Source organism: Triturus cristatus, chromosome 6 (genome assembly GCF_964204655.1).
Source record: "Triturus cristatus chromosome 6, aTriCri1.1, whole genome shotgun sequence".
NCBI lineage: Eukaryota > Metazoa > Chordata > Amphibia > Caudata > Salamandridae > Triturus > Triturus cristatus.
This window is the reverse complement of record NC_140589.1, coordinates 377,710,524-377,733,028: the sequence shown is the minus strand read 5'-3', so window position 1 is coordinate 377,733,028 and position 22,505 is coordinate 377,710,524. Positions and strand designations below refer to the sequence as shown.

The window sequence follows — 22,505 nt, the reverse complement described above, 5'->3', positions numbered from 1 at the left end:
GGTGCCCGGGGGAGAAGGAGCGGCGACGGGGACTCCCTGGGTGATAGCGATAAGGGGAGCGGGATCGAAGAGGGGACAGGTTCCCTGGGCTGTGCAGGGGATAGGCATACGGGCTACTTGGAGAACGGGGTCGGTCACCAAAGGGAGAGCGCAGCCGTAGACTAAGGGGCGAGAGGTCCCGGGAACCGTGGGGCACGTAAGGGCGCAGCGGAAGCGGGGGCAGAGGGGAGCTTGAGCGCAAGCCACGGTAACCTAGCGGTGAGCGGGACCTGAGGGCACGGGAGGAGCGGGACCTGGGGCTACGAGACCTGGGCCTGTGGTCATGGGGGCCGTAAGTGGGTCGTGACCGGTGGGAGTAGCGAGGCCGGGAGCCAGGTAGACTACCGGGGGAGCGGGGCCGGGAGCCACGGGAACGAGGCGGCGAGCGACGGAAATTATGTGGGGAGCGAGGCCGGGAACTATAGTGCCTATGAGGGGATCGAGGCCGGGAACCATAAGGGGAGCGGGGCCGTGAGCGGCGAGTAGCAAAAGGGGAGCTGGGCCGGGAACTACGGGGCCTATCGGAGGACAAGGAACGGGGCCGTGAGCCGTTAACTGAGCGGGGGCCGTGCCGGGAGCCACGATGACCATGAGGCGAACGTGACAGCTTATCCCGCGGCCTCTCCATGGCCGGGCTCTGTTGACACGAACCTCCGGAAGGAGGAGTGTGACTGAGCCGCTGTGTCAACAACCAACATGAACCCCGACTGAGCTGTCGCCGTGCGCACGTCTCTCACCTCCGGGACCCAGGCTCCCCTAGTCAACGGCACCGGCCATCTTGAAAGGACTTTCTCCCACTTCCATCCATGCATCGGTATATCCAACCAAGCGAAACGCCCAACCAAGCGAAACGCGTGCCATGTTTCTAAAAAATATAGTTATGATTTCTTTTTTGGTCAATTTTTACATTTATTGTTTTTTTAAGCATAGAAATACAGTATGAACAGGCAGTCGATCTTATCCGTGGCACCATATCGTTAAAAGATAATTATCAATTATCCAGAGCAGCAGAGCAGACCAGAGCAGCAGCCTAACCCCGCCGCCTTTCTCCGAGGCGAAGCAGAAAATGCCTCGGAGAAACGCCACGTCCTTTTCGGATTTGGGGGCGTGTTTTGCTGTTGTCTCCTCCCTGAGACTTCTCGCAAAAAACACGCCCCCCGATCCGAAAAGGACGGGGCTTCAACGGAGTGACTGGACCTCTTCTCCAGTGGCTGGCCTGCATTTAAAAGGCCAGCCAATGGAGAACAGGAGAGAAGAGGGGCGGGTGCAAGCCCCTCTTCTCAAAGTCACTCAAAGTCATTAAATCTCGCGAGCGAGACTGCGCAAGCGCAGCCTTCGCTAGCCGAGACCTAAAAAAGAAAGTGCTTACAGTGTGACGCCGCAAGCAAAAGATCCAGGCTGGCCTAGAAGGAGGCAGGGCGATAACAAAAAAAGCCTTGTTTTCAATCGGAGGCCAGCGTTTACCATAAAAGTTGACGCTAGCCAATGGGAATGATGGCGGGGCCTCAAGTCCTCGTCTGAAATCTTCTTGACTACAATAAGCCTCGCAGAGCGAGGAGCTCGTGCGCGCTCCAGCGCTAGGTCTGCGAGACCTAAAAAGGAGACATGAGCAGGGTGTAGATATGGATGCCTTTGATAGGCTGAAAAGGGCCTTCCTGTCCCACACGTTTCCTATGCATGAAGGCCTTGACGAGGGCTTCCCTGGTTCGGATGCCAACATCTCGGGTGACCCTATTTCACCCTCTTACACCACAGACTGGATTGACTCAAGTAGACTCTGGTTGGGAATCAGACCCATCTAGACCCTGGCCTGGGAAGTACAACCCCAGAAATCAGAGGATACCCCACAATGTGGTAGCAACACTGTCTCCGACATGTTTGAACCAGAGGATCAAACTCCTCCGAATGGTTTCCAGCAGAAAAAGTGAAGACGTATGTGGCGAGTCACCTTTTAAAACCTCTGTAGAAAGATGCTCGAGACCAACTTTGGGCGATGGCCACATTGCTTAGGAAATACATTAGTTCGCTGAAGAAAGGAACGGACCATTCCTGGAGGTCATGCCAGGATAAATTGTTGGATACTACTGGGCCCCTTACAAAAATTCTGGATATGGTCAAGGAGACCAAATCGTCTGGTTCCTGGATTACTCCTGAGGTGTTGTTGGGGTGCGCACGAAGAGCTGTAATTTTCTTGGATCATGCGTACTGTGCCTTATCTACAGCTACGACAATCCTTTCTGATAAAGTTGGACTTGAAACTTGGGGACTCTGCGACCCCGGAGGCAGGCGCAAGAGGGCCTGTTTGGGGTCCCACTTATTAAGGAGTTTGTTTCCACCTTCACATAACTAGAGAAGGCTGAAGCCTCCATGAAGAAAATCTTCGCCCCAAAGGATTTCGAAGGGGCCGATCTTGGAAGAGGGCACTTCACCGGCTGCTTCTTCTCTCAAACCCAATCAAGAGGCTAAGGCACTTGACGGGGCCATTAGCTAGATGAAACCAGATTCCGAAGCTTCTTACCCTCCAAAAGGCTTCCAGAAACACCGTGGGAGCAGAGCCAACCCCTGTGGCCACCTGCATGAAGCAAATTCATTTGACAATTCTCCCTTCTTCCCAATTAGAGGTGGGAAATACGGCTTGTATCAAGGACGTTATGAGACCCACTAGGCAAGCAATCTGTTGCAGCGAGGTGTACTGTCATGATAGAATGTAAAACTTCCTAGCTTTCGTAACAGAAAGGAATATGCTACTTACCAGTATGCATCTGTTCTTGGCATGTAGAGCTGCAGAGTTGTACACTTAGCATAGGTCGCCATCTGGTGTTGGGCCCGGATGTTTGCAGTTTGTTTTTCTTCTTGGACAGTCTTTGGAAGTCACGAGTTTGGTGACTCCTCCTTCGGTCCGTACTGCGCATGGGCTTCGGCTCCATCCTCAGATTGGTTTTCGCCAACAGGGAAATGATGGAGCGTAGTAATAACAGTGAGAAACCCATGTGTTGTATCTAAATAAGATGTACTGGAACGGATACAGGTAGCCGGGGAGGCGGGTGGGCGTGTACAACTCTGCAGCTCTACATGCCAAGAACAGATGCATACTGGTAAGTAGCATATTCCGTTCGAGGCATATGAGCTGCAGATTGTACACTTAGCATAGATTATATAGCAGTACCCAACCTTAGCGGCGACCACCGGTATCCGTTGCAGCTGTTTGAAAAAGTGTCTTTAGTACAGCCTGGCCCACCCTAGCTTGCTGCTTGGAATGCACATCTACACAGTAGTGTTTTGTGAAGGTGTGCGGTGTAGACCATGTGGCTGCCTTGCAGATGTCATCTAAGGGTATATTCCCTAGAAAAGCCATAGAAGCCCCTAACTTTCTTGTAGAGTGGGCTTTAGGGGGAACAGATAATGTTCTCTTTGCCTTTTGATAGCAAATTTGTATGCATTTAACAATCCACCTAGCTATCCCTGATTTTGAAATGGGGTTGCCTTTATGTGGTGGAGAGAAGGAAACGAACAATTGTTTAGTCTTCCTGAAGGGTTGCGTTCTTTGTATGTAGTATAGTAACGCCCTTTTTACATCAAGTGTGTGTAAGGCCCTTTCTGCAACAGATTGGGGTTGCGAAAAGAAGACAGGTAATTCCACCGATTGATTGAGATGGAAGGGGGAAATGACCTTGGGCAGAAACTTCGGATTTGTGCGAAGTATGACCTTGCTGTGATGCATTTGTATGTAGGGTTCCTGTATGGTGAACGCTTGTATTTCACCAACCCTTCTAAGGGAAGTGATAGCTACAAGGAAAGCTGTTTTCCAGGTGAGAAACTGTAGCTCACATTTGTGCATTGGTTCGAAGGGCGGACCCATTAGTCGTGTAAGAACTAAATTTAGATTCCATACAGGGGAAGGTGGTGCCCTGGGAGTTATTACTCGTTTAAGGCCTTCCATGAAGGCTTTAATAGCGGGCACTCTGAAGAGTGATAAATGCTGCCTGTTTTGTAGATAAGCAGCGATCGCTGCTAGGTGTAGGCGTATGGATGAATATGCCAGGTTACACCTGTGAAGATGGAGTAGATAGCATATGATGTGCTGTATGGATGCATCTAGAGGGTTGATTGTATTGTTACGGCAGTAAATTACAAATCTTTTCCACTTTCCGGCATAGCATGCTCTAGTGGTAGGACGTCTGGCTTCCATGATGATGTTCATACAATCAGGGGGAAGGTTAAGGTATCCGAATTCTAGGATTTCAGGAGCCAGATCGCCAGGTTGAGCTGAGCTGGGTCCGGGTGCCTGATTTCTCCATGGTTCTGGGTTAGGAGGCATGGGGATAGATGCAGTTTTTGATGTGGTACCACTGACAGTTGTAGTAGCGTGGTGTACCACGGCTGCCTGGCCCACGTCGGAGCTACCAGAATGAGTGTGAGTGAGTGCTGTTGTAGCTTCCTGACCACTAATGGAATTAGTGGGAGAGGTGGAAAGGCGTATGCAAATCTGCCTGACCAGTTCATCCATATCGCATTGCCCTTGGACAATGGGTGTGGGTATCTGGCGGCGAAGCTTGGGCATTTTTGTTTTCGTGGGTGGCGAAGAGGTCTATCTGAGGATGCCCCCACTGTTGGAAGAATGGGTGAAGAACTTGTGGATGCAGTTCCCATTCGTGTATTTGTTGCGTTTGTCTGCTGAGCAGATCTGCCATGGTGTTTTGTACGCCTGGAACGTGCTGTGCCAGGAGAAAGATGTTTTGAGGAATTGCCCATCTCCATATGCTCTGGGCTAAGCGGGAGAGCTGGGGAGAGTGTGTCCCCCCCTGTTTTTGGATATAATACATTGCAGTCATATTGTCTGTGCGAATGAGGACTGCTTTGCCCGAAATCTGTTTTTGGAAAGATTTTAGGGCTAGAAAGATCGCCAAGAGCTCCAGATGGTTGATGTGGAGCGATTTTTGCTGTGGCGTCCATAGACCTTGCATGGTGAGGTGTAGGAGGTGCGCTCCCCAGCCGGAGAGCGATGCGTCCGCTGTTAGAGTCACTTGAGGAACCGGGTCCAGGAACGGCCGCCCTTTGGAAAGGTTTGTGGTGTTCCACCACTGCAGAGAGTGATGTGTGCGGCCGTCCACCAACACCAGATCCGTCAGCTGACCCTGGGCCTGGTTCCACTGTTGTGCTAGGCACTCTTGAAGTGGACGCATGTGGAGTCTTGCATGGGGCACTATGAAAATGCAAGACGCCATCATTCCTATGAGCTTCATAAACACTCTTGCTGGAAGAGAGTGCTGAGGAAGGAATGTTTTGCGTAAGGCTTGAATGCTTGTGATTCTGGCTGAGTTTGGATAGGCAATACCCTTGGAGGTGTCTATAGTGGCCCCGAGGTATTGCTTTGTGTGAGATGGTATGAGGTGGGACTTTTGGTAGTTCACCGTGAAGCCTAGCTGGTGGAGCAGTTGGATGGTGCTGTTTGTATGCTGCACACATTGGTCGTAGGACGCGGCTTTTATTAGCCAGTCGTCTAGGTAAGGGAAGACGTGAATATGTTGACGTCTGAGGTGTGCTGCTACTACTGCTAGGCATTTGGTAAACACCCGTGGTGCGGTGGTGACCCCGAAGGGGAGAACCGTGAATTGGTAATGTTGCCCGTCCACCACGAACCTGAGGTATTTCCTGTGAGAGGGGTGTATTGGAATGTGAAAGTATGCGTCTTTCAGATCCAAGGTTGTGAGAAAGTCTCCCTGGCAGAGGAGTGGGAGGACTTGTTGTAGAGTGACCATGTGAAAATGGTCTGAGTGTATGTAGGCATTTAGAGGCCGGAGGTCCAGAATGGGTCTGAGGGTCTCGTCTCTCTTTGGTATTAAGAAATATAGAGAGTAGACCCCTAGATTTCGTTGGTTGACGGGAACCTGCTCTATAGCATGTTTTTGCAGGAGTGAAAGTACCTCTTGTTTGAGCAGTGTGGAATGTTCTTGAGACATTGGACGGTGCCTTGGTGGGATATTGGGTGGGGTAGATGTTAGCTCTAGACAGTACCCTGACCGAATAATTTGGGTCACCCATTTGTCCGATGTTATGGACTCCCATACGTGGATAAAGTTTTGTAGTCTGCCCCCGACCGGAGTGGAATGGTCTGGGGGGAGCGGAGGGGAGTCATTTTGCAGGGGGGGTGGCAGAACGGGTGTTGTTGGTTTTGCCCCTGCCCTTATTGTTGTTACCCCTGTAACCACCTCTCTGATTGCCCTTTGAAAAGGTATTTTGAGGAGGGGACTTGTAGGAGGAAGAGGCGTTATCGGTGGAGGAGCCTCTGCCTGTGCCACGAAAGGACGAGCGTCGAAAGGAACGTTTGGAGGCTTGTGTTTGGAGTGCCCCCATAGACTTTGCTGTGTCTGTGTCTTTCTTCATCTTTTCGAGCGCTTCGTCTACCTTTGGCCCAAAGAGTGTTTCCTGGTCAAAGGGGTGATTGAGTATGGATGCCTGGACTTCTGGTTTGAACCCTGAGATCCTGAGCCAGGCGTGGCGGCGAAGCAGGACACTGGTATTTATGGCCCTAGAAGCAGTGTCGGCTGCATCGAGGGCACACTTAATGGAGGTGTTTGTGATTAGTTTACCCTCCTGTATAAGGTCATGAGCCTTGTGCTTGTATTTTTCTGGAAGGTGCTGCATAAGAGCCTCTAGTTCGTCATAGTGTGCTCTATCATATTGCGCAAGCAGTGCTTGTGTGTTTGGAATGCGCCACATGTTTGCAGCTTGGGAGGCGGTGCGTTTACCAGACGCGTCCAGAAGTTTAGATTCTTTGTCTGGCGGTGGGGCATCTCCTGAGGATTGGGAGTTAGCCCGCTTTCTAGCTGTGGAGACAACTAGGGAATCTAGGGGAGCAGGGCCCTTGATGTAAGCAGGGTCTGTGGGTGCCGCCTTGTACTTCTTCTCTATTCTAGGGTTCAGTACTCTGGCTCTGACAGGGTCTTTGAACACCTCTGTAGCGTGCTTGGTGACACCCTTAAGCATGGGTAAAATGGAAGTAGATTTGTCTTGTATATCAAATGTATCCAGTAGGAAGTCTTCTTCTACTGGTTCACTGTGCATGTCCACCCCATGGTAGTGTGCTGCTCTTTGCACTAAATGATGAAACCCTAAGGAGTCCTCTGGAGGAGACGGCCTTGATGGGTATAGGTCGTCCTGAGGTACATTGGGTATATCAGGGTTATTGTAATCCTCCCATGGATCTGGGGTCCCTGGTGGAGTGGGATCCATTGGGGGGTCCGCCGGGTAATTGTCCGGATCCCCATCATCTGGATCTGGGGATGGGGCCGGATCATAATGAGGTAAAGGTGGCGGAGACCTGTGAGGTGGAGGCGGTGGAGGAGGTGTGGGTAGGGGAGGCGGTGGTGGGGAGGGCACTCTGAGGGGAGAAGTAGCAGAGTCCTTCCTTTTGGGTGGAGGAGGAGGAGCCGGAGCATCGAGGCGTCTTTTCTTGGTAGTTAAAGTCAAAAGCCCAGTCTTTGGATCCTTGGACAAAGTCTTTTGTAAAGGGTCTGGTGTAAACAGAGCCAACGGTGTCGAGTCGTCTGTCGGCACCGGTGATTTCGGAACCGGGGGTTTCGATGGTCTGTGTGCGCCATGCTTTTTTGAGGTCTCCGGGTGTTTCGGCGTCGAATGATGTTTCGGCGCCGGAGCGTCGGTGCCGACAGATTTGTGTTTGTGTTTGGTCGGCACCGAGTGTCCAGGCTTCGGCACCGGTGGTTTCGGAGTCGAGCTGGATTTTGCAGTCTTCGGTGCCGGATGCTGTTTTTCGGCACCGGGTGTCGGCTGGCTCGATCCCGAGCTGCCATGAGACTTTGGGTGCTTCGACACCGGGCCCGAAGGTGGGGTGATCGAAGTTTTGGTTTTGGTTTTGCCCAGGCCGGCAGGCGAGGGAGTAACCTGAGTCTCTTTGGTTTTCGGCGCGGGGGTGGGAGGGGGCATAGTACTCACGGCCCGCTGCGCTGGTGTAACGTCCTCCACGTCGGAGTAGTCGGCCTCGGAAGCGCTGACGACGTCTTCCTCCTGCTCGGTGTGTGTTTGCCCCGAAGCTTCGGCGTCGTCTCCGAAGATGTCCGGTGGAGCTGCCGAGGATGAGTGCGCCATGGTGCGTCGAGCTCTTCGATCTCGGATGGTCTTCTTCGATCGAAAAGACTTGCAGGCGGGGCAGTCTCTAGCCTCGTGTTCCGGAGAGAGGCAAAGGTTACACACCTGATGGAGGTCGGTGTGGGGAAATTTAGACCCACATTTTGGGCACTTTTTGAACGGAGTCCTTTCCATCGGCCGGGACCGGAGTCGCGGAGGGCCCGAAGGCCGGTGTCGATGTACGGGATGGAGAAAAGTGCCGCTTCGAGAGATGAAGATGATGAAGGAACTCGAAGAATCGAGGATTTTCCGTCGAGGCTGGAACCGTAGAAGTTCGAAGCCGGAGCACGAAGTATCACATCCGAGCCCGATGGCGGAAAAAAAACAATCTGAGGATGGAGCCGAAGCCCATGCGCAGTACGGACCGAAGGAGGAGTCACCAAACTCGTGACTTCCAAAGACTGTCCAAGAAGAAAAACAAACTGCAAACATCCGGGCCCAACACCAGATGGCGACCTATGCTAAGTGTACAATCTGCAGCTCATATGCCTCGAACATGTCAGTTCTAGGTGAGGATTTTCCCACCCTGTGGAAATGTGGATTTTCCTGATTCGTTATGTCCCCTATCTTGGACCCCAACGGTTCTATGTGCATGTCACAAGTACATGTATGTTCCCTCCAGTTCCAGTTTCCAAAACGCAAACATATGTGCGTCCACCGTCAACATGTTCTCTGTCAGATCCGCCATCAATGGGCTGGATATTCGATTCCTAAGTATGAAAGGCCACCGACTTTATATGGCTAAGTTACTCCATTTTTACAGTTCAGGCAAGTAGGCCCGATTCTGTCCTCAAAGCCTTCCCTGCTCTCTGTCTCTGACAGCTTCAGCTTGAGCTCGCATCTGTATCCATGAACTTTGTCCTACTCCCTGTGCAGCTAACGGTGCCTGCCTCGGCCAGTTTTGCCTGCCTGCCAAGAAGCTGTATTTCACCTTCGAATTATCTACTTTGCTCTTCAGCCGATGCATTCCTGTCCAGTGATTTAGGTAAACATTTCCTTTAGCTCACAAGCAAAGGACTCGGCCTTTCCGTCCTCCTGCAAGTAATTCATAGCCCTGTTGCCATGGAAAGTTTTCTGCCCCTCGCATCTCATATAGACACTTAGACGCTTGTACACGCACACAGTCAGTATAGAATAGATTCTGTCCGAGAGTCTTTTCTTGTGGATAACATAGTTCTCTAAACATAGGATGTGAGATATGATTTGGGATTAGGTTGACTTGACCCCCCAGACTTCTCGTCTCCACATGTAGAGCTAAATGTCAAGTCCCCGTCACCCCCTAGTTGCACGTCAATCACACGTCATGCTGCTGCGCGCGCATCTATGTTAAGTATTATCTTATAGATCCACCTATGCATGATAATCAGAGCCAATCATGTTTCTTTCTGCTCCTTATTACGCCTAGTTTCGATTACGTACCAATATGTCATTTCTCTTATCAATTGTTACGCCTTTTGCATTCGTTTCATTGTAATGTATGACCTATAAAAGTTACTTCTTGTCAATAAAGTATTGTACTTCACTTCCTGAACCCTCGTGGTGACGGAACCTGAAGGCCGCCACTCGAGTCGGCCATTTTGGAATAAAGCCCATTCAGAAAATCTCTTATACCACGGATTCTGCCTCTTGTTATTCTGAGCTATTTTACTCTATTTTAGATTCCGCATGAAATTCAGTCAAGGTAAAAAGAATATTTACCACATAATGGCGCCCGAACAGGGACACTTTCTCATCTCACGCGCCGGCGGTGCGTTGCAGGCCCGGTCTCCTGCCACAGCTGGACGGACCATAAACGCGTACCAGCAGGATTTCCTGTAAGCTCCCTCCGGTCAAGCGGGGGCGACTGAGGCTGCGATCAACCCAGACGAGGCGGTGAGAAGTGCGAAGTATCCCGACCAGAGCCTAGCTGAGAGAGCAAGATCCGAGGTATACAGAGGCCCACCAGGTTTTCGAAATCCCGATGTCCAGAGGGTCCGCTATCCGCAGTCATCGAGTCCCGTCCATTCTCTGAGGCCTTCCGTTTCAAGGAGCTACCCGGTGAGTACCATCGCCGGGGAGGCGTGTTGACGCGCACATAGGTTGTGCCGGTCAAGACGGATTTGGGTACACAAATCCGGTCTGCACTGTTTAGCAGTGTATATGTACTGTTTAGCAGTATATCAAGTATTCCGAAGTATCTAGTTATTGTCAAGAATTCTGCTTGGTGATTAGTTATGCAGACTGTCATCATTGTTGGTCATTTTTTAAAGGTTAAAATGTTTAATGTTTAATGTTTAATGTGTTAAAAAATGTCCTACATATTGTGGTACGAATGATTGTTCATTGTTGTGTTTTTTTTTTTTTTTGTATTAAGTGTGTTCAAGATTAAGTATCAGATCAGTTGTCAATATGCCGCTCTTTTCGAAGTTAAGACAGATTACTACTAGAAAAGGGGTGCTTGAAGAAGCAGTTCCTATTCCTCCTAGGGACACTCCAGGACATTTTATGTATCACAAGCATGGCTTAGATGCCATATTGTTTCTTGATCTATGGGTAGATTATACCAAGGGATTGCCGGAAAGTCAAAGGTGGCCCGCAGCGGGAACCTGGGATGCAGAGTGCATCATGAAAGTGGAGGAAGAGTTATGGAAAAGAAAAGTCAGACAGTCACAGAAAGACGCTGTTGAGTTATGGCGTAAAGAATCTCATAGACGTACAGAAAAAGCACGTAGACAAGAAGAGAGGAGTAAAGAGAGTTCAAAGGAAGTTCAAGAAAATATATTAATTGAGGAAGGTATCCGAGTGAAATCAGAACAAGTAGATAGACAAAGAAACGCTCTTATGAGTGGTATGTATCCTCTCCTAGCCGAAGGACTACCTAAGGCTGTTCCAGAGATGCCAAAAGACTTGCCACCCCCATTATTTCCAATTAAGGTACATCCAAAAGGGCATCCCAGAACCGCAGAAGATGTTTTTCTTTCCTCATATCTAGATGACGCAGCTCCCGAGTATGCTAACCCCACACCACATAGACCGTCTGGCGGAGGGGTTCAACGTCAGGATCAGGTATCTGTCCCCGTGCAACAGCAAGTCCCGACACGAGCTCCGGCAAGCACATCTGTTTCCGCATCTGTCCCCGCAATCGATTCTACAGTGGTATCGACACCTATAGTTGCTGTGTCACGTTCGACGAATCCATTCACACCCGACGCCCCTGAAGGGGCCACGGGAGGTGCAAGCAATACTTTTACGCCACCTAGAATAAATAAACTTGTTTTTCAAGAATCAGCGCATTCACGTACACCCAAATTCGTAAGTGAACGTACGCTTAAGGAACTCCTTATAGATTGTAGATATGACCCGGTGGTCGGTAAAGAGGACGAAATGGTCCTGGCATCATTACGTATCAGACGAGCCGCAGAGTATTTAGCGAGGTTACCAGGAATGACTACGCATCTAGATAAAATATATCATTTTGTCCAAACAGGGCGAGACCCAGAATGTATTAACAGAGCTATGGAATTCCAGAAAGTAGAGATACAGGGGGAACTGTTACGTTTCCTCATAAACTGCGTGATCAGAAATCAAGACCGTCCGGGGGTAGACCCGAATACAATGCTTATTCTTACAAAATGGAGCCAGAATATATCAGAAGGGAGACACGATAAGAAAAACTGTATAATAGCCATGTGCCGAAAAATCCGTAGGGAAATAGAACGTATTCATGAAGAAAGATTGGAAACAGACGAGTTCGAGCAAGATGAAGTCTCCGAATCTGGGAATTCCGCAAGACAGTCAGAAACCATAGCATACGTAGGCAGAGGAAGATCCTGTAATAATACTAGATGCTTTTCTGATCCCATACACTCTGTATGTCCAAATAATAGCAGAACGTATCCGACGCCTGTAATAAATTTAAAGTCTCCTGAACATCTGTTCCAAGCCGCAGATAAACTACTACGAGAACGAAGGGGTTACCACCTCCTCGATTCCATGGATGAGCAAGAATTAGCCAGATCAGCCGTTCACTGGATTGACAGTCCTGAAAAATACGGTGATGAGACTGTAGCACACACGTTTTTTAACCTTAGTGCAGATGAACAACGTTTAGCTGGAATCTATATGATTCAGCAACTCCTTATACTATATAAGAGCCAACATGCTGACCCTGGTCCTTTACCTGATATATTAACGGAACTACTCACGAACAGATGGAAAGGTTCTAGTAACAAGTTAATTAAAGAAATATTAGTGTCACGTAAACAGTATGTCCTTTTTGTAAGTCCGGATTCTCTCTCGCTGCCCCGCAGAGAAAGAACGCCGTATTATATGGATAGACAAAATCCCTTACGAGAAGTGCACCCAATAAAAGGCGAAGACAATGAGTTTCACCGTGTATTTGTATACACACCCATATCAAAAATTGAATTGTTAGAAATGAAGAAAGTAGTACCAAGTCATGACAAAGACCCAGCGGGTTTCCATCGAGAAATTAAGGACATGTTGCTGATGGGAGAGTATACCTATCCTGATATTATGACGATATTAAAGGTGCTCTTACCTGCTGGCATTTATGAAAAACTGAAAGAAAAAGAGTGGGAAGTGGGAGACCAAAAGATAGATTGGACAGCATTAGAGACGGAAGAAAAGGCCCGAGCTGCAGGTTCAGGGCTCGGGGACAAAGTCAAAGCATTACCAGGTTTACTAGTACAAGTACTGCCACGTTTATTAACTACGAAAAAGGAAGATTGGGGTGCAATCACGGCCTGTAAACAAAAGCATGATGAAGACACAAGTGACTATTATGCCCGATTTGAAAAATGTTTTGGAATAAATAGTGGTATAAAAACAAGTAGTGAGTCGTATCCACATTTATTTGTGACAAAATTAGTAGAAAATGCTTTACCTCCAGTAAAGAATAGAATATTGAAATTCGAGAGTACCTGGCAAAGTAACACTCCGTCACAAATGCTACAAATGTTACAGTATCATCACAATAGAATTAGAGATGAACAAGAACACGAACAAAGACGTATGAAAGATACAAAAATGAAAATGCTAGTGTCTCAGACAGTACCGGCTGAAGGACATAAAAAGGGTATGACACATTCCGATTCAGCAGGACCGGTAAAAGGGACATGCAATTATTGCAAAAAGCCAGGTCATTACGTACACGATTGTCCAGTTTTAAAACATAATATCGCCATAGGTAAAACACAAGAAAGATCACGGCCACTCAGACAAGATCAGAATGAACAAGGAACTATGCCGCATTCCCAGGCCATGCCAGCCGCACAACAGCCAATACAGTTTGTGCCAGCTGCACCACCGTTGCCTGTTACTGCCACACAAACCACAACACGACAAATGTATCAGACTGCACAGTATGAATATCCTGAGTATCAGCGTTACGCATGAACCAGCCTAGAGAGGGAAGTTGACTTACCGCTTATCGAGATTCCTGTAGATCAAGAAGGACCTTATGTACATAGTGAATTATTAGGTCAAGATAGAAAATTCTTACTCGATACAGGGGCAAGTCGAACAACTATAAAACGTAGTGAAGTTCCAGGGGCACCCCTCTCAGGCTCTCAAAATGTTTCCCTTGGTTTTTCAGGAAAACCTATTGTTAATGAAGTATCACAGCCTCTTCCACTTACGATAGGACCTTTGACACGAACTACAGATTTATTGCTTACTAAATCATGCCCAGAAAATCTGTTAGGAATTAAAACTCTGAAAGCCCTAGGAGCCATAATATGTTGTTCTCCGGGAGGAATAAGGTTGTTTTTACGTGATTTTAAAGGTCACTATGTGTCTAGAGACATGGATCCCCGACTACAGACTTTACCAGCACATCTATGGGCGCAAGGCCCTACTGATGTTGGTTGCATGAACATTACACCATACCGAGTTACACTCAAGGCAGGAGTGGTATTACCACGATTGCGACAATACAAGTTACCGCAAGATGCTGTAGTGGCTTTGCTGAAAATCATTGATGAGTTAATTGCCCAGGGAGTAGTTGTAGAAACAGACTCCAATGTATGTAATTCGCCGATAATTCCGATTCTTAAACGAACTGACCCTACTGCTCCGCCAGTATACCGATTGGTTATTGATTTGCGTGAACTAAACAAGTGCATTGTGCCACAATTTCCTGTGGTCCCCGATATATCATCATTATTGACAGCAATTGATTCCGAAGCAACATTCTTTACTGTAATTGATCTCAAGAATGCCTTTTTTAGCGTCCCAATAGATCCGGAAAGCCAATATTTGTTCGGATTCAGTTTAAATGGGCGCAGCTTTAAATTCTCACGCGCTCCCCAAGGATTCACAGAAAGCCCCAGCATCTACAGCCAAGCACTGAAACGAGAACTTGACAGTATCCACATGCCAGTCAACACTGCACTGCTTCAATATGTCGATGATCTGCTGATCACCGCGAGAAGCGAACCTGAATGTGAAAAGGCTTCTCTAACAGTTTTACATTTCCTAGCCGACAAGGGGCACAAGGTGTCTCCTTCTAAGCTGCAATTCTGTGTCCAGCGAGTTATTTATCTTGGTCACTCGCTGTCCAAGGAGGGAAGGCAGCTTACACCAGATCGCATCCAGTTAATTGCTAACATGTCAATACCCCAGACACAAAAGGAGGTGCGGGCTTTCATAGGCCTCACTTCATATTGTAGGCAGTGGATCCCTCAGTACGCATTTCTAGCAAAACCACTCATTCAGTTAACCACACAGGAGGCAGCCACATCGACTGTTCTCCCTTGGACTCAGGAACATACACAAGCTTTTGAAAGCCTAAAGGAAGCTTTATGCCAAGCACCTGTTTTAGCAACACCATGTTATAGCAAACATTTTACACTCTTTGTTACAGAACGCGAAGGTACTGCTTTGTCAGTACTCACTCAGGATCAAGCAGGATCACGCAAGCCATGTGCTTATTTTTCCAGTACATTAGATCCCGTAGCTCAGGCTTTGCCCGCGTGCCTGAAATCAGTGGCAGCAACAGCTTTAGCAATCAGACAAAGCGATGCCATAGTGTTAGGACATCCATTGACAGTACAAGTACCACATGCAGTAGAAGTTCTTGTGAACCGAACACAAACACAACACTTGACCATAGCAAGACTTACCGGTTATGAACTGACATTGTTTCAGCCACACATAGAGATCCGACGGTGTAATACATTGAATCCTGCTACACTATTACCTGTAATTGGAACAGACCCACTAGCTCATGATTGTGTTGAAATTATTGAAATAAAGACGAAACCTAGACAAGACTTGACAGACGTTCCATTGTTAGATCCAGACCTGACGTTGTATGTAGATGGATCGTGCATGAGAGCAAGTACAGGAGACTTAGTGGCCGCGTATGCAGTCACAACAGACACTGAAGTTATTGAGACAAAATGTATAGATACTTTGTCAGCCCAAGCAGCAGAACTTATTGCTCTAACACAAGCCTGTATTCAAGCCACAAATAAGAAAGTTAATGTATACACTGACTCACGTTATGCATTCGGAGTTGTACACGACTTCGGCGTGCTGTGGCGAGAGAGAGGTTATTTAACCTCCCATGGTGCCCACATTCAGCACGGAACCCTCATTCATGCCTTGTTAGACGCAATACATCTACCAACTGCCATATCGATTATGAAATGTAAAGCACACACGAAGGTTACTGATATCATTTCTCAAGGCAATGATTTAGCTGACAGAACAGCTAAACAGACTGCTCAGAATCGCACATTAGACATGACAAAGCCAATAGTTCAGACACCAACACAGTGTATGACAATTAAGGATCCCGCACTTGACGTAATTGACATACAGACACATGCTACTGCAGAAGAATTAAAGAAATGGACTGAACTAGGAGGGATCCAGACAGATCAGGGATGGATGACGAAGGAGAAATCTGTATGGTTTCTTCCTGACTCTATGGTCCAAGCCATTATAGCTACAATTCACAGCCCAGCGCATTTAGGAGAGAAAGCTATGCCAGATAGCATTCAACACATTTGGTTCAACAAACATTTACGAGCAGCAGCTAAACAAAAAGTCCGTACCTGTATGATATGTTGTCAGTTCAACCCAGGAAAAAGTGTTCCCGTAGAACAGGGTGGATTCCAGACTCCTGATCATCCTTTTGAAGTGCTCCAAATGGATTATATCCAGATGGAACGATGTCGAGGATTCAAATATGTTCTGGTAGTTGTCTGCGCTCTCTCCCGATGGACTGAGGCGTACCCAGTATCAGATTACACGGCCCCGACTACTGCCAAACAGTTAGTTCGAGAATTCTTCCCGCGGTACGGTTTACCACGTGTTGTATATTCAGATAACGGCCAGCCTTTCTCATCCGAATTAATGAAACATGTCTCACTTTTGTTGGGATATCAGTGGAAATTCCACTGTGTCCGACACCCCGAGGCAGCAGGTCTCGTGGAACGACATAATCAAATTTTGAAAATCAGATTGTCTAAAATATGTAAGGAGAAAGGTGTTGACTGGATAGTAGCATTACCAGTTGCACTATTTTACATAAGAATGGTAGCACACTCTCGAACAGGGCTATCCCCGTATGAGGTGATCTTCGGAAGGCCACCAAATATGTGGGGGACGCCTATACCACGTAAAATAACTGATGTTAATTGTAATATGCTGACAGATTACTTGGCTTCCTTGATGTCTGCACTACAATCTTGTCGTTCACAGGTAGCTGCAGCTTTTCCTGACAACACTGAGGTGAAACCCCATGACGTTACTCCGGGGGATCTGGTGTTTGTGAGAAATTTTGATCGGAAGACCCAGTTGGAGCCCAGGTGGAAAGCACCGAAGCTAGTCCTGCTGACCACAAGAACAGCCGTGAAAGTTGAGGGCCGCAAGGGCTGGATACATTCCAGCCACATTAAGAAATTTCATGGACTATCCTCGGATATAGACACTGTGCCCTGCACTCCCTCACAGACTGATTCAAAACTTCCTTTTGTTGAACAGAATGACTCTCAGTGCTATAAATTAAAGCTTAGGCCCAAACAGTCGAGCAATTTGATTGTTTAAGTCCTCTCCAAGGTGAAGCGGTTGAATTGTCTCCGACATGTATCCCTTGGACCTGAGTAGAGAAAATACCCGAGAAATGTTGAAACGACAGGCGTATTGTAAATCACTGCGTAGCTACTGTATGAGGACATTATTAATTTTATTTTTATTGAGTGTTTTAATAATTATTACGAGTGTGATTTTGCACATATATCATCCTATTTCTAGACATGTTTATAATGTTGCTGCTGAACATTCTTTTAGTGACCTACCGCCACATGAATTATCTTATAGACTTGCGCTGCGCAATAACACCTTCATTAGTATGTTACATCATTCCCATCAGACTAGTAATGCCACCAATTGTTGGGTGTGTGGCCGACTCCCTCCCTATCAGAATAACAAAGGAGTTCTGCCTTTCTTTCCACATCCGTTCACACACAATGGCTCCTGTGGAGCATGGTTTAGTTTACTAAATTCCATAGACCCAGACACAGCAGTTTATCAACAACATTGGATATGGGGAAATCTGAATCTAGTTTTATTCAAAGTCTGTCATCCTAATAAGGAGGGTCACCCCAGTAGAACAGGAACTGATCTAGAAAATGAAGTGTATAAATTAGGTAATTTTACACCTAATCTTATGATTCTGAATGTCAAATCCGAAGTTGAACTAATTCTGCCCACTATGTCAGTATTTCCAGTTAAGGGTGAATTATGTGTAAGAAAAGTTGGTTCCATACATATGGGCCATAGCCAATGCGTTACTACAGTAGAATATAGTGATCAAGGTAAATCTTCATTTAGAGCTTCTCGCCATTCTTACTTTATATGTGGTCAGACGGCATATATGCGTCTGCCTCTAGATTGGGATGGTACCTGTTACATAGCATTCCTTCTGCCACCTGTTTTCCTAGCTCCACCTGATTATTATCGGAATGTTCATTTAGTACACAATAGAGAGCGAAGAGATCTCCCAGTTGTCGATTATACTGAGACGGCATGGGACAAGTATGTAGATTTCAATAAAGGCATCTTTCCCTATATAGGTACAATATCAAATAGTAAGCTGATACGCAGACTAACCAAGACTCTTGAAGCTGTAGTAAACGAGACTATAGCCGCCCTAGGCAATCTGACAGAGGAACAATCAGTGATGAGAATTGTTGTTCTCCAGAATCGTCTTGTCCTTGACGTCATCCTGGCCGATAGGGGCGGAGCTTGCAGGGTCATCGGATCCAGCTGCTGCATATTCATACCAGAAAATTCGCCATCTGTATATAAAGCTATAACGCGCCTTCATAAGATTGTGAGCCAGATACACGAGAATCCAGGCACTTGGACGTGGTCCGGGTGGTTTTGGAGTGTAATATCAGCCTGGGGATGGAGAGTTCTATCGTTCCTAGGTATTGGCCTTCTTATGCTCTTCAGTTGTTGTTTATGCCTGCAATGTGGACCAGCGATTTGTGGTCTGTGTGCCACATCATGCATTCCATATCAAAGTTCTCGTTCAGAATGCCGGAAGAAGAAGGAAGAAGAAATGATGCTCCATGAGCAAATCGATGGAATGATGAAGATTGATATCTCTTGAAGGGCAAGTAGGGGACAAGGAGGGAATGTGGAAATGTGGATTTTCCTGATTCGTTATGTCCCCTATCTTGGACCCCAACGGTTCTATGTGCATGTCACAAGTACATGTATGTTCCCTCCAGTTCCAGTTTCCAAAACGCAAACATATGTGCGTCCACCGTCAACATGTTCTCTGTCAGATCCGCCATCAATGGGCTGGATATTCGATTCCTAAGTATGAAAGGCCACCGACTTTATATGGCTAAGTTACTCCATTTTTACAGTTCAGGCAAGTAGGCCCGATTCTGTCCTCAAAGCCTTCCCTGCTCTCTGTCTCTGACAGCTTCAGCTTGAGCTCGCATCTGTATCCATGAACTTTGTCCTACTCCCTGTGCAGCTAACGGTGCCTGCCTCGGCCAGTTTTGCCTGCCTGCCAAGAAGCTGTATTTCACCTTCGAATTATCTACTTTGCTCTTCAGCCGATGCATTCCTGTCCAGTGATTTAGGTAAACATTTCCTTTAGCTCACAAGCAAAGGACTCGGCCTTTCCGTCCTCCTGCAAGTAATTCATAGCCCTGTTGCCATGGAAAGTTTTCTGCCCCTCGCATCTCATATAGACACTTAGACGCTTGTACACGCACACAGTCAGTATAGAATAGATTCTGTCCGAGAGTCTTTTCTTGTGGATAACATAGTTCTCTAAACATAGGATGTTAGATATGATTTGGGATTAGGTTGACTTGACCCCCCAGACTTCTCGTCTCCACATGTAGAGCTAAATGTCAAGTCCCCGTCACCCCCTAGTTGCACGTCAATCACACGTCATGCTGCTGCGCGCGCATCTATGTTAAGTATTATCTTATAGATCCACCTATGCATGATAATCAGAGCCAATCATGTTTCTTTCTGCTCCTTATTACGCCTAGTTTCGATTACGTACCAATATGTCATTTCTCTTATCAATTGTTACGCCTTTTGCATTCGTTTCATTGTAATGTATGACCTATAAAAGTTACTTCTTGTCAATAAAGTATTGTACTTCACTTCCTGAACCCTCGTGGTGACGGAACCTGAAGGCCGCCACTCGAGTCGGCCATTTTGGAATAAAGCCCATTCAGAAAATCTCTTATACCACGGATTCTGCCTCTTGTTATTCTGAGCTATTTTACTCTATTTTAGATTCCGCATGAAATTCAGTCAAGGTAAAAAGAATATTTACCACAACCCAACGATCATGGGAGTTTGCACCCTGTTCAGTCTTTAGGGGACATACTGGGAGAGGAAAAAAAAGGTTGCAGCAACAAATCCTCATACGGCATAAGTATCAGGTTATATTACTTAAATAGATTAATTTGAAAGAATGATGTGCTGTCCGAAACCTTTCTTCATAAAACATGTTTGGTATTCTTGGCGTGACACTGTGACGTAGGGATGTGAAATTGGTGTGCGTTTTTATCATTGCAGGGAGTGAGACTTCCAAACAAGAATGAGAAGTACAGAGATAAAGGAAAGTGTTGCTCGAATAAAGAGGGTGATAGAGAAGGATGACAGAGTATAAAGGACCTGAAGGAGTGCGATTGGTTGAAGTTCATGAGGCCCTACTATGTAAAAGGTCCACTTTCCCTGTTTGCGTCTGGCACACCTCAAAACAGGTTTGCTAGGCGCAAAATAAGCGAAAGTGCATCTTATTACAAAGGATGCGCTGCCCCCAGGGAAGCCACAAACTCGTGCTGCCCTGGGGGCAGAGCATTTCTGTGAAAACACGGAGCGGCTGCACATTTTCCACAGTGCAGGAAGTAACCTGCCTGCACTTTCAAAGGGGGTTAGACATCCCTTTGCAGGCGGGTGCTGTCAGTGACTGCACCCGCCTGCGAGGGAATTTCTGGGGGGGCCCTTTTTCTCCCTCCAGAGGGCTGCTCTTGGGGGCACACTAACAGTGCTCCACTTTTTAGATGGCGCTCTGTCAATGCGCCTCTTGAGAGCTCTTTGCCTCTGCACCCACGTCTGTAATTAGGCGCGGGCGCAGAGGCAAATGGGGTGGCCCTGGTAGTTTATGTGCACCAGCGCTATTAATATTACAGAAGGGACCGCACAAGCATCTGCAGCCCATTGCGCCCTCGGGCACTTATGTAATACGACCCCTAGTTTCCTTTTCCAATGGTTTATGGGAAATGTATATACTTTCATTATTTTGTTTTATGGCTGCTGCATAAATAAAGTGGAGGAAGAAGAACATAATCTTTGCCTCTGTGTCCTCCCAAAATTTTAACTTTCCATTATAGGCGCTAGAAAGTGTTCTATTTAATGCAAAAATATCAGCCATGCAATGTAAAAATACACTCCCAAAGTAATTTCCATACACATCAACCCAAAGGACCATGAGTTGACAATGTAATAGTACCTGTATTTCTGCTCTTTGGTTAGTTTGTCTTCCATCGAGTCTATCTCCAACATTGCTGCAAAAAAACAAAACCAATGCACATATAAAAATGAATATTTTCCTCTGAAAGTGAATATTGCTTTTTAAATTGCAACTAGCACATAGATAGGCATGGAAAACAATCAGATTTCGCTTGTGGGATTCTATATTGAAGAAACAAAGCACAGATCATCACAAACACCCATCTAAAATAAGCAAGGGACAAGCAATCTCATTCAATGGTATTGGGTTATTGGACCCGGTCACCCACTTAAAAACTATGCGTCTTATGCAAACGGTCCCAAAATATTACCTTATCTGAAGATGGGTCAAATTATTTCACTAATGTAGGCAGTTAGCCAACTCAGAAGGCATTCAGACACTGCTGGTCGGGTTGTTGAAGAACTAATTTCATTTAAGCAGCTGATTCCACTGAAAGGGTCTTGCCAAAGCAGGCATGCATGCTCTACGGAAAAACGGACGAGGTCAAAGCCTCAGCAGAGACCTGGCTGACTTAACAGAAGCCAGACAGAAGGGAATGTACTAAATGTTATCCAGAGCCGACAAGGTCACATATAAATGTATAGGTACCACAACTATAAATTGCATTCTCTTTGCAGAGACCATTAAGGGATTGTGTGCTGTGATTAAAAAACCCAATTCATGCAAAGGGGTGATGCACTATTTTCTGGGGCGTAGACGCCATTTTCCACATGAATTCCTTGCTTGTGGAGGAGAGTCACTTCTACTGTAACGATCTTCAAATACTCTCTTGGGGTTGTCGGACGCTACAAAGAGGAACTACAAACTGTAGTGTTGAATGCTATTAATTTTTTGGTTGGTGATGTGAAAGTAAACATTTTGGAGTTCTACGAAAACCAATTGGTCGTGCTTCTAAAGTTGACAAAGTAGATTGTGGAGGGGTACAATCTTAAATAATTGTTCCTGCAGAAATGTGCTCATGAAACGTAGGTGGTATGCAAGCCCTGTTCCCTCTTGTATATGATATGAACACTAGCAACGATCTAGCATTCCCTATCAATGAGGAAACCCATCATCAACTATCTTTGAATGGGTAGAAATACTGATCAGCTGACTGTTCTGAATGTGAATACAGCAGAAACAGTAAACAGAAATACAAGACAACAGAAAAAGAAGCAATAAAGAAACACAAATAAACGGAGCATTAATCCCATCACTGCACAAAGAGACCTATACAAAATGAAAACCAGGCTGCAAACTGTAAGCAGGGGACTAAATAAGAAGACCAACAACTAAACTACAAGAAACACAGGGT

At 46.7% G+C, this 22,505-nt stretch overlaps 1 protein-coding gene across 3 annotated transcripts in view; it reads right to left on the bottom strand.

The window, feature by feature from the left end:
• LOC146817191 (ribonuclease H1-like) overlaps positions 1-22,505 on the bottom strand; it is a 511,274-nt gene that overhangs the window by 295,591 nt on the left and 193,178 nt on the right. For all 3 annotated transcript variants that reach the window (XM_085610765.1, XM_085610769.1, XM_085610767.1), the window contains exon 5: positions 21,191-21,245. In XM_085610765.1, coding sequence (XP_085466891.1) covers positions 21,191-21,245 — 55 coding nt within the window. The remainder of the gene's footprint in view (positions 1-21,190; positions 21,246-22,505) is intronic.